Source organism: Chelmon rostratus, chromosome 5, assembly GCF_017976325.1.
Source record: "Chelmon rostratus isolate fCheRos1 chromosome 5, fCheRos1.pri, whole genome shotgun sequence".
NCBI classification, from domain to species: Eukaryota; Metazoa; Chordata; class Actinopteri; order Chaetodontiformes; family Chaetodontidae; genus Chelmon; species Chelmon rostratus.
The window spans coordinates 29,451,997-29,464,106 of record NC_055662.1 but is presented as its reverse complement, the minus strand read 5'-3'; the positions used below and the strand labels follow the sequence as shown (position 1 = coordinate 29,464,106).

The 12,110-nt window shown below is 47.4% G+C and overlaps 1 protein-coding gene across 1 annotated transcript; it reads left to right on the top strand.

Moving 5' to 3' along the window:
- Positions 1 to 148: 148 nt before the first annotated feature.
- Positions 149 to 11,731, top strand: spinb (spindlin b). The gene is given in 8 exon segments (XM_041937907.1): positions 149 to 257; positions 5,307 to 5,634; positions 5,636 to 5,660; positions 6,108 to 6,156; positions 6,380 to 6,474; positions 6,594 to 6,749; positions 6,988 to 7,221; positions 8,202 to 11,731. Coding segments are annotated over 7 exon segments (789 nt in total). The 5' UTR covers positions 149 to 257; positions 5,307 to 5,604; the 3' UTR covers positions 8,402 to 11,731.
- The last annotated feature ends 379 nt before the right edge of the window (positions 11,732 to 12,110 follow it).

Sequence of the window (12,110 nt, the reverse complement as noted above, 5' to 3'; positions counted from 1 at the left end):
AACATTTAAAACATGCAGGGCAGGCCAGTGGGACCGGGACCAGTACTAAAAAAAACACTGCTAAATTAAAAAAAAAAAAAGACTGCATCAGAAATGTCACTTTTAATTTGAAGACCGTGCCTCCTCACTTCCGCCCGCCTTCCATTTTATCGCAGTTAACTTGACGGCGCCGCGGAGAACTAAACGGAGGCAGAGCGGATCAATTTGGAGCCACGGCGGTTGATCGGGATTATGTGGCGACACTGATTGCTGCATCGGTAAGAAACTGCGGCCTCTGGCACCACCGAACGAGCCGTTTCACGGGCCGTTCGTCCGCTTTCACGTTTTACCGCAAACCAGCTAGCATAGCGCCGTGTTTTCTCCTCGCAGACCTCCCCTCTCCCTTTGTTCGCTTGCGCCTTTTTTTGCACCGATGCGGGTTTTGTAAATACTGGCGCAATATGGCTGCCGGATGGGGGGTTGACCAATTATCTCTGCACATATATGAATATGTTGGAGTGTAACCAGCAGGGCCGCTGGTGTGGCGGTCAGTTAATTAACAGGGTAAACTGTGACCTCTGGCTGGTCATCTTCATCATCATCATCAGGCTAAACAACCAGAAACTCGTCTCCAGCAGTCACAGAGGAACATTCATGACAGTCTGATGTCACTGGAGTGTGACTTTAATCTCTCTCTCACACACACACACACACGCTGAGGAGGAGGAGGAGGGCCATCATCATCATCATCATCTCTATTCTGCAGACAATAACAGTGTAGATGAAGAAGTGCAGAGAAAACCTGGAAAACTACTGAGCTGACGCTGCTGTGTCCACCGTCAGGTGACCTCAGGTGAGCTTCCTGTGTGGTTCAGTCAGGTATGGATGCTGTTGACATGGTGACAGGCTGGATTCTCTGGTTACTGAAGTGTGTTGATGCTGCTGGAGTTTAGACACTTTGAGGTCATCAGTTGCTCGTGATGGTAAAGGTGAGGATGATGATGATGATGATGATCATTTTGAGGAAACATCTTAACGCCACCTCCCCATTTCTTCCTGCTCAGAAATGTAAATGTCAGCAGTTTGACCTGCGTTACGTTCCCGTGGTGATGATGTATTGACAGAATACTAACGTCAGTTACCTGGATGTTCCTGCAGGTCTGTGACTCACTGCGAAACTGACGTGATGAGGCGACTCCTCTCAGACTGACGAGCTGCGTTTAGTGGTAACAGGTCTCCTCTCTGCAGGACGTCGTTTTCGTAAGCTGCTGGTAGCCTCAGAGGTCAGTGAACGCATCGTCAGGTGTTTACAGCAACCTGCTTTCTGAGGGATTCCTCCAGAACGTCTGAAGAGTTCGTTCAGTTTAAAGCAGGATTTGCTGTTTACATCACAACACGTAACCGAACACCACAAAAACCAGATTATAACCACAACACGAGTGCACACGTGAACATGCTGAATATTTTGTTTTTCAGTCCAAAACCCAAACGTTGAGCTTAAATGATGAATCAGTTCACACTCTTTGTCCAAGATTGAGTTTTCTGTCAGTGAACAGATGAAATAATCAGACCTGAATCTGAAGTTGATTATTAATTTCTACATTTAGACGAGAATCTCCTGCTTCTCTTGGTCTTAAATGAGTTTAAATCGAGCATCTTTAGGTTTTGGAGACACTGAGACAGATTCATAGATAATGAAAATGATCGTTGGCTCTACTCGAAAGTGTTCGATGCTCGGTGTAATATATCAGTTTTCCTTTTTATGGTGTGACGATGATGCTGAAAGCAGCAGATCTTCCTCCATCTCTGAATCTCTGCTCGTTTAACGATCGGTTTTCCATCCTCTGTTCTGAGCTTTAATCCTCGCAGCGGATCTTTACCTCCTGCTGGATATCTGGCTTCATCTTTCTCTCTGGCCTCGGTCTCGGCTGATCCCGCTCTGATCCTGGTCTCGGCCTGCGCTGCTGTCGTATAGTGTTACTGCGGCGCTGCATGTGTGTGATCTGGCTGCTCGTGCAGCAGCAGGTCTGTGGTTGGTGGTGCAGTTGTTGTCGTGCAGCTCGTCAGAACTCCTCAGTCTGAATCACCTTAAAGCAGGTTATCAGCAGGGTGTTCTGTCTGTAGCTGTCTGTCTGTCTGCAGCTGTCTGTGTGTCTGCAGCTGTCTGTGTGTCTGCAGCTGTCTGTCTTTAGCTGTCTGTGTGTCATTACCTGTCTGTCTGTCTGCAGCTGTCTGTCTGTAGCTGTCTGTCTGTCTGCAGCTGTCTGTCTGCAGCTGTCTGTCTGTAGCTGTCTGTCTGTAGCTGTCTGTCTGTAGCTGTCTGTCTGTAGCTGTCTGTGTGTCTGCAGCTGTCTGTGTGTCTGTAGCTGTCTGTCTGTCTGTAGCAGTCTGTCTGTATCTGCCTGTCTGTCTGTAGCAGTCTGTCTGTATCTGCCTGTGTGTCTGTAGCTGTCTGTCTGTAGCTGTCTGTCTGTAGCTGTCTGTCTGTAGCTGCCTGTCTGTAGCTGTCTGTGTGTCTCTAGCAGTCTGTCTGTATCTGCCTGTGTGTCTGTAGCTGTCTGTCTGTAGCTGTCTGTCTGTAGCTGTCTGTATCTGTCTGTCTGTCTGTAGCTGTCTGTCTGTAGCTGTCTGTCTGTAGCTGTCTGTAGCTGTCTGTGTGTATGTCTCTGTCTGTATCTGTCTGTCTGTTGACAGCAGAGTTTCTGTTCTGCGACCTTTCATGATGCAGAACATCAGTTTCGTAGAATTCTTGAAGTCGTCTGTAGTTATTGATGAGACCTGAAGTTCTGCTGACCAATCCGATCACAGACTCATCGATCCGATCACTGACTCATCGATCCGATCACAGACTCATCGATCAGGCGATGACTCGTCGTTGAATGTCTTTGGGTTTTGGACGGTCGGTCGGACAAAACGAGGCGTCACATCGACAAAGAGATAAAAACCAGAATAATTGAAAGAGACATCGCGGATCCTGAAGGTGACGCCTGAACAGAGCTCAAACATTCAGTTTATTGTCTCGTCCTGTTCGAAGAGGAGCTGCAGCGAGAAACTCGTCTTCTTCAGTACTGACTCGACTTCAGGGTCAACTGATCAGGTCTGAGATGAAACTCGTCGTCATGTTTCTGTGCAGATGCAGATTCACAGTCCGTTAACGAATTCATCAAGATTTAACAGATGAAGTAAACGATCGGCTCGTTAACACGATGCAGCCGTCAGGGATCAAACTGGATCAAAGTGGCTCCACCTCGAAGAGTCAATGAAGCATTTATGAGTTTTTATACTTTAAAGGACATTTTGTTGATACTTGTGTTTGTGTAATTAGTGAATTTAGAGTAATCTGGAAACTGACGGATTCTTCTGACATTTTCCAGACGAATCAATCGATAGTGAGGATAATCATTAGTTGTAGAAACTTTGAATGAAGTCAGATTTGGATTTTGGGTGGTGGAGGATCGACCTCTGACCTCTGACCTCTGACCCTGCTTCCTGCTCTAAAGTGAAAGATTCACTTCAATCAGTTAAAACGTTAATCTGAGACAAACGCTGCTGATTTGAGCTGAAGTCGAGGAGAATGAAGGGAAAGATGGCCGACGAGGTCACTCGCTGCCAATTAGTCTGTTGAAGGAAGCTGAAAGACTCTTCATCACGGAGGAGAGAAGCCTCAGTGCAGCGAGACGACAGTGTCTCAGACGCTCAGGGCGTCTTCATCATGTCTTCAGGACGCTGAAACATCAGATTGTGGCTGTTTTTTACATGTTTACACAGGACATGACCTCATGACCTCTGTTCAGTCATTCAGCTGAAAGTCAGAGTCATGAGCTGAGCGACTGTTCATTCAACCTTTATTTCACCTCGAGAGATTGTTGAGGGGGTGTCCTCATTTACACTGGTGTTGAGATACGGAACAAACCAACGGCAGACGATAAATCAGTTAAATACAGAATAATAACATGCCATCAAGGGAATGACAAAAAATGTAACAACGTTAAACTGAAATAAATAAAAGAGATGAATACAATATTAAAAATAAACATTTACAATCAATTAAAACCACGTCTGAAATGAGGCCTTTGAACAGTCATTGTGGCGGTGATGTCACAGTCGTGATGTCACTGTCGCGGTGATGTCACTGTCGCGGTGATGTCACAGTTGCGGTGATGTCACAGTTGCGGTGAAGTCACAGTAGCGGTGATGTCACAGTTGCGGTGATGTCACAGTTGCGGTGATGTCAGTCGTGGTGATGTCACAGTTGCGGTGATGTCACAGTTGCGGTGATGTCAGTCGTGGTGATGTCACAGTCGTGGTGATGTCACAGTCGCGGTGATGTCACAGTAGCGGTGAAGTCACAGTCGCGGTGATGTCACAGTCGCGGTGATGTCACAGTCGCGGTGATGTCACAGTCGCGGTGATGTCAGTCGTGGTGATGTCACAGTTGCGGTGATGTCAGTCGTGGTGATGTTAGTCGTGGTGATGTCACAGTTGCGGTGATGTCACAGTCGCTGTGATGTCACAGTTGCGGCGTGTCAGTCGTGGTGATGTCAGTCATGGTGATGTCACAGTTGTGGTGATGTCAGTTGTGATGATGTCACAGTCGTGGTGATGTCACAGTTGTGGTGATGTCAGTCGCGGTGATGTCACAGTCGTGGTGATGTCACAGTCGTGGTGATGTCACAGTCGCGGTGATGTCACAGTTGCGGTGATGTCACAGTTGTACTTATTGTAATAATTGTCATTTTAGTCATTGTGATAATGTTATTGGTTGCAGAAATCCCTCCAAAATGTTTAGTGTTACGAGTCAGCCGAGTTCATGTTGTTGCAGCTCTTCAGTTCTTCACAAGGGATTGTGGGAAATGTAGTGAAATGGCTTTTACACAGGAAGTATCACGTACAGTTTGTCGCTGTGTGTTTGTGGCTGAGAGGAATCATCACTAATAGATTAATAATCAGAAGAACCTGTTTCAAATACATTTCTGACACTAGTTTGATCCACGCAGGAGCTTTCAGTCCCTCGACTGATCTGAAAGTCTGAGAATCATCAGACTTTTCATCTGTTTTCAGCGTCGGACTCGCAGCATTTCACGTTCTAGAAATGGTTTCACTGATTTATTTAGTTCTGAGTTGGTCTTTAAAGGTTTTGATATTTCCGTGTCGTCTGCTGCCTCGAGCAGGAAACTGTTGAAATGTTTTTGGTAACGTGTTTAGTTTGCTGTCATCACATGGATCAGAGATCTGTTCTGTACATGCAGGTTATTAATAATTATTGATCATAAGTTCAGATTCTGAGGGTGAAGTCGTCTTACAGATGATCTGTCCTCTGTCCTCAGGCTCGTCAGCGTCCTCATCAAGTCCATCAGCTGTGACGTCACCTCAGGGTCCAGGTGTTAGTCTGTACCGGCCTGTATGCAGCCTGTCTGGGGCCCGGCCTAATTCCTGGTGCTCCTACTTTCCCTCCTCCTCCCTCCTTTCCCTACCCTCCTACCCTCCTCCCCTGCCCCCTCCCTCCATCCTCACCCTTCCCAACCCCCCACCCCCCCCCCACACACACACACACACACACACACGCGCCGACTACCAGCGTTTAGCCCGGACCAACGGCCTGGCTGGCTGCCCCCCTACAGGTGGATGAATGAAGACCCCATTCAAGAGCCCAGCGGCCCCGCGGCCCCGAGCAGACGGAGGTGAGTTACATCAAATGCTGATGGTGTCAGTTTGAGGATCAGTGGAGATGAAACCAAAGCAGGGTCGGGGTTTGTCGTTTCCTCTCACCTGTGTGCAGGTGTGCAGGTGTTACAGCACGTCCTGTGAGCCCCTTAAAGTGTGACCACAGGGGGGCGCTGATGTGTGGACATTAATGTCGGTGCTTCGAGAGTTATTTGTTTATTCAGACTTCAGAATCAGTGCAAAAAGGCCTGAAAATACTTAAAGTTCACGTTTATGTTGAATTTTCAGATTCACATTCAGTCACGTCGACGTCTGTGAGCTAATAACCGACACATTGATGAGCTCTCATCGATCAAGTTTTTTTTCCACATTAAATCGCCTCCTGACTCTTGGAGCTCAGATGTCAGAGTGTCTGTGAACGCACCGCCTGTCAGTGTGATGGATGCTGAGTGTTTGTATTTCAGGACATTCAGGCGTGTCTGCAAACATGATGAAGAAAAAGAACTCGCACAAGTAAGTCTGATCAATGTGTCAATCAAAAGTTTTCATGTGACGTTACCTCCAAAGACAGCTGGAACATCTGCTTCTCTTCTTCTCTCCTCCAACCTCCTTTTCTTTTATTTCCTCTCTCTCTTACATTTACTTACATTGTCACACTCTTTCTTCATCTTCTCTCTTCCTCTTTGTGTCTCTCATCCTTCTTTTCCGCCTCGGTTTTTCCTCTCGTCCTCTGCAGGAAACAGAGGGCCAGCGTCGGCCCCAGTAAGACTCTGGCTCAGCCCAGAAGGAACATAGTGGGCTGCCGGATCCAGCACATCTGGAAGGAAGGCAGTAAGTTGGATCTAAAGAGTGTTTGGACGCCTGAAGTCAGACTGTCGTGCTTCTAATGTGTGTGTGTGTGTGTGTGTGTGTGTGTGTGTGTGTGTGTGTGTGTGTGTGTGTCCTCACAGGTAAGTCGTCCCAGTGGAAGGGGACGGTCCTGGACCAGGTCCCTGTTAACCCCTCTCTCTACCTGATCAAGTACGACGGCTTCGACTGCATCTATGGCCTGGAGCTGTACAGCGACGAGCGGGTGGTGGGACTGGAGGTCCTGCCCGACAGAGTGGGTGAGGAAGAGAGGAACTCCCCCTCTGACACCGTTACACTGCGCTGACTCGGGGTTCCTCATTGGCTGCTGTTCTGTCAGTTTGATCACAGCAGCCTCTGGTGGATGTTAGAGGAACTGCAAGCTAACAATTTTACATACAGATGTGGTTTTGTTCATCACCATGACGACTGTATCTGGCTAGCAGATGTGATGATGTCAACGTAACCTCCTTCTCTGCCTCTCTGTGATTGGTCCAGCTCCGGCCCGCGTGAGCGACTCGCTGCTGGCGGAGACGATGATTGGGAAAGCAGTGGAGCACATGTTTGAGACGGAGGACGGGCCGAAGGAGGAGTGGAGGGGGATGGTGCTGGCCCGAGCCCCCATCATGACCTCCTGGTTCTACATCACCTACGAGAAAGACCCGGTGCTTTACATGTACCAGCTGCTGGACGACTACAAGGAGGGAGACCTGCGCATCATGCCCGACTCCAGTGAGTGGAATCGCACCAGTGGCACCAGTGGCACCAGTATCTAAGAGGTTTCAGCCGCATGTTGGCTGTTTCATCTTTAGTTTTAGTGAATCGAATCTTTTTTTAGTCTCGTTTACAGTCAGCTTTACTTTTCATCATCGTTTTCTTTAAAATTTGTATTTTTATTGAGTTTTAAATGTGTTTTTGTTTGTTAATGAAGTTTTTGCGTTTTTTTTTTCATTCAAATTTTTATTTTTTATTTAGAACAAAATCATAACAGATCTTACAGAACATCATGTAAACAATTTTTCCCTGTTTTTCCATTTCCTCAATCCCAGGTAACAATAAATTCACATAAAAATAGAGTTCAAGTAAAATAAAACAATCAAGATATGACCCCCTGACGTACACCGAGGCAGCACTGCAGGTACAGGAACAAGGTCTTAACTTAAAAGGGGGGCCTTCCACCTTCAACATGCCCCTTATTACTAAATACAGAGAAAAATTTAATAATGAAACAGAATTTAAATGGTGAGAAAGGGTCAAAGTAGAAATAGATAAGATAATTAAAAAACTAATAATAATATTTAATTGAAATACTACTAAAACAATAAAAATAAAAAATAGTATGAGGAATGGCCCAGGTCTGCCTACCTAAGCACATTAACATGCCCATATATTTGCATAATTACCTGTTTACACATTTATTTACAGACCTTCAGATTCACAGTCCCTGGTCTGCAGAGGTTTGCACATTAAGAGCTCGATTACCTACTAAAGAAATAAGTACCAATAAATAACTGAATAAGTTATAAAAAATAAGAACAAATAGATGGTCTTAAGTACCACTTTATAATAATTATGTTACCTCAATGCATACTGCATTTTGTTAGTTTTTGCGTAGTTTTTGTAACGAGATGATCGATCCGTCTGTTAACAAACGAGCATCATGTGATCGCACACCTGACCCCGTCACCTGTCACCTCTCTCTCTCTCTGCAGACGACAGCGTGGCGGCGGAGCGGGAGCCCGGCGAGGTGGTCGACAGTCTGGTGGGCAAACAGGTGGAGTACGCCAAAGAGGACGGCGGGAAGCGGTCGGGGATGGTCATCCACCAGGTGGAGGCCAAGCCCTCCGTTTACTTCATCAAGTTCGACGACGACTTCCACATCTACGTCTACGACCTGGTCAAGACCTCCTAAGGCCAGAAAACCCGGTCTGGGATCCCCAAAAAAGACTTACCGAGACCTGCCTAGACCCACCGACCCCCCACCACCACCACCACCCAATGAAGAGACGCTACAGCTTTGGTTTTAATCATCCTGATCCTGATCCTGATCCAGAATCTACGGAGACGCCCGAGACAGATGATCCGTTCTTTACTTGTTTTATGAAACGCCTTAAAAAAAACGCCCTGAGGTCATTTATCATTCATCGTTTGTTTAGACCCGATCAGGATGCTTCCTGCTGAAAGAGAAACCTAGTTCCAGAGCCCCAGAGGAGACCAGGGAGCCAGCGTTGTTTGGATTAACTGTAATCTTGACTAAAATCACACAAAAAAAATGGTTTTGTTTGAAAAGTTGACTTTTTGAGCCTGAGACGTCTGCGAGGACACGATCCTGAGACGCTCCAGACCAGACAAAAAGGTCTTCGGACCCAAATACCATCAGGTCTGGATCCTTTCAAGAAACCAGACCCCCTCCACCCTTTCCTGAAACCCTGTCAGACCGTTTGAGACCTCTGCAGTCGGGAGGGGGTGGCAGGTCTGAGTCTGCCGGGGTTAATGAAGGGACGGGACTTCGGGCCCCTTTAGATGAAGTGAAAGGTATAGGTGGACGCAGCTCACGTCCAATCACGGAGGATTTTACCGACCCCGCCTCCTGCAGGTCACCTGTTGACCAACGAGGACGCTGGGTGGGGGAAAGAACCAGAGGACGCAGATTCTGTCAGTGTTGGTCTTTTTGTTGATTCCTTATTACCCAGAATGCCTTTAGGTTCTACATCAGACAGTCAGAGGGGCTCAGCCTTCACATCACCTGTTAGCATTGTTAGCTGCCCCGCTAGCTGCTCGTCACAGGGTCGCCGCACAGATTGGGTTAGAGTAAGAATGCTAACGAGCTGCTCTGACCAGAAAACGTTTGCGCTTTGTGTGAACTCAGCTGTTTGAACAGCTTCTGGATCAGCTTCAGTTCCTGAATATCCACATGAAGGTTTGATGTTTCAGATTTGTGCCAAAAAGATTTTCATCAAAGTGTTGTCGACCCTGATGACGAGGAGGATGACGACGGCGCCGCCGCCTCCTCTAACGACGCGTGTTCACCTCATCTGACGCCGTCTGTCCGGGACGAGGCGCTTCAGCTCCTTTATTTAACGTTTCAGTCAAAGGTTTGGAACGTGTGTTTTACTGCACGTCCCTCTGTTAGCTGAGCAGCAGTGGACGGCGTCTGTCCACACGAGGACGTCCAGGACGTGTCCATGTGCTGCTTCTGCAGGTTGAATAATGCCGGGGGTGTCGGCTTTACGTCAGAGCACGACGGCGTCTCTGTCGTCTCATCGGGACGACGAGATTCCCAAAAGCCTGAATGTTCCTTTAAAGTCTTCCTCAGACAGCCGACCTGATATTGATCCAATCAGTCCTGAGTTTAAAAAAAGATGTCGGCACAACAAATCAGCCAACTGACCAAGGTCTGATGTTTTCTGATTGGCTGGACTCCCCCGGCGTGGGCTGGTCCAGGTGCACAGGTGGTTTGTTGTGGACCAAACCTGCTGGCTGGGTTCAACTGAACCAGCGTCTCCGGTTGGAAGTTGATTTATGGTTTCTGTGATTTCATAGCAATCTCTTCTTCTTCTTCTTCTTCTTCTTCTTCTTCTTCTTCTTCTTCTTCTTCTTCTTCTTCTTCTTCTTCTTCTTCTTCTTCTTCTTCTTCTTCCACGCTGTACAGTTTCTTCTTCGTCTCTCTCTCTATCAGCTGGCTCGTACTGAGCCTTGTTTTCTTTGTTCTGTTCTTTGGTTTGATTCCACCTTGTCGTTCTGTTCTGTGTGCCTCGGCTGGAGGCCACCGCCTGCGGCTCCGCCCCCTGCAGGATTATTTCTGAAGGATGAATCTCTGCTTTTCTTTGTGGAAGGAACACTTTGAGGCTCTGGGCAGGTGTTTGCAGCTTCCTGTCCCTACAGTTGGCGCTCAGTCTGAAGGTTCTCTCTCATCCACATCGTCCTGCGCTCGTATCTTCGTGAGCAGCCATGTTGCCTGAAGGGCCTGGAGGTCTCAGACTGAGCGTGTTGGAGCAGTTTGTTCAGTCCTGAATGGATCTTCTCGCCTCTTTGATACTGAGGAACGTTCTGACTGTAGAACACAGACTCTGGAACGGAACCAGAACGTTCTACCTGTGCCGGAACACACCTGGTGTGGACGTTAGCATCACCGTAGTACGAGTTTTATCCAGATGAGGTCCCGTGTTGTGGTTCTCCAGTCGAGCGTTTAAACTGCTCTGGGATCTGTTCGGTTCAGCAGCTTCAGGTGAGCTCTGGTTGGACAGGTGCGGAGTGACTTGTGGTGTTTATGACTCTGACGTCCAGGTGTGTCCTGCAGGTAGCGACATGCTCAGCTCCGGAGGAAACAGTCTGACTTCATGACTTTAATGTGTAATTTGGTCTTTTGTTGTAAAATCTTTCCTATTAAAACATTCGAGAGCAGCTGATGTTTCCGTGTTCAGGTAGAAGCGCGTCTCGATTGGGCTCACCTGGTCTGTCCGGAGGTTCGGTTCCAGAAGACTTTTGATTGGCTCTTCTGTCTCTGGTCACCTGGACCATCGAGCCGCCGCCAGAGGAATCAGCTGTTTCAGCTCTACTGTATGCTTGGGGCATCACCCACAATGCACCTGGCCTCAGGCTGATAGACCGTGGGACGTTTAGCCCGCAGTGAGACTCCTGGGTGGTGGGGGGCCAGAACTGTGTCTGGGTGGGTCTTCAGCCTCCATGATGTGGACATCAGTAGTCGCCTGTTCAGGAGCCGACACGCCGTTCGTATTTTACAGAAGTGTGTGTGTGTGTGAGAGAGAGAGAGAGTGGGTGTGTGCGTGTGCGTGCGTGCGTGTGTGTGTGTGTGCGTGCGTGCGTGCGTGCGTGTGTGTGTGTGTGTGTGTTGTTTTTGCATGCCTCTATAGCTCAGTGTAAATCGATGTGAGTTGCATGTCTGTGTAGTTTCAGTTGTTCGGCTGACTTCCGTCTCTTGTGGCTTTTCGGTGCCTTTCGTTTTCTTTCTCTTCTTTTCTTCCTGTTTGTTTTGTATCGTGTGTCTCCGGCTGCTGTTTTTGGGGTTGTTGAGCAAAAAAAATAGAAAAATGAAAGATTATCCTCCTGCAAGCAGAAGTGACAGCAGTTACTGTCATGTGACCACGGAGGTGACGACGGGCGTGAATTCTGCTTCCGGGTGGATCGTCCCTTTAAAGAGTGCCAACTACAGATGTCAGTGTTGTACAGCAGTGAACAGCTCACACTATTTACTAAAATAAACCATTTCTCTGTTTTTTCACTCTGAGTCTGTCTGTGCTTCTGTGACACCAGAACAAATGAATGAAAGAAATGAAAAGAAAAGAAAAACAGGTTTGTTCACCATCCAATCAAACATCAGGATCTGAGTCACGTGATCTGCAGCAGGTTTGTTCACTTACTGAAGAGACAAACAGAATTTATTCATTTATTCATTTGTGGACGTAAACAAACATGTTCACAGTGGTTCTATTAAACATCAGCCTGCAGAAAGGAGCAGAAACCGAAATATTGTTTATGACATTTGCAGAAAGTATCTCAAGATCAATACAAAACTACTAATAATAATAGATATTTCTATCTGTACAGTGCAGATGATTCAGACTGGTTGACTGGTTGGAGGAGGTGTGAGAGGAGCGGGG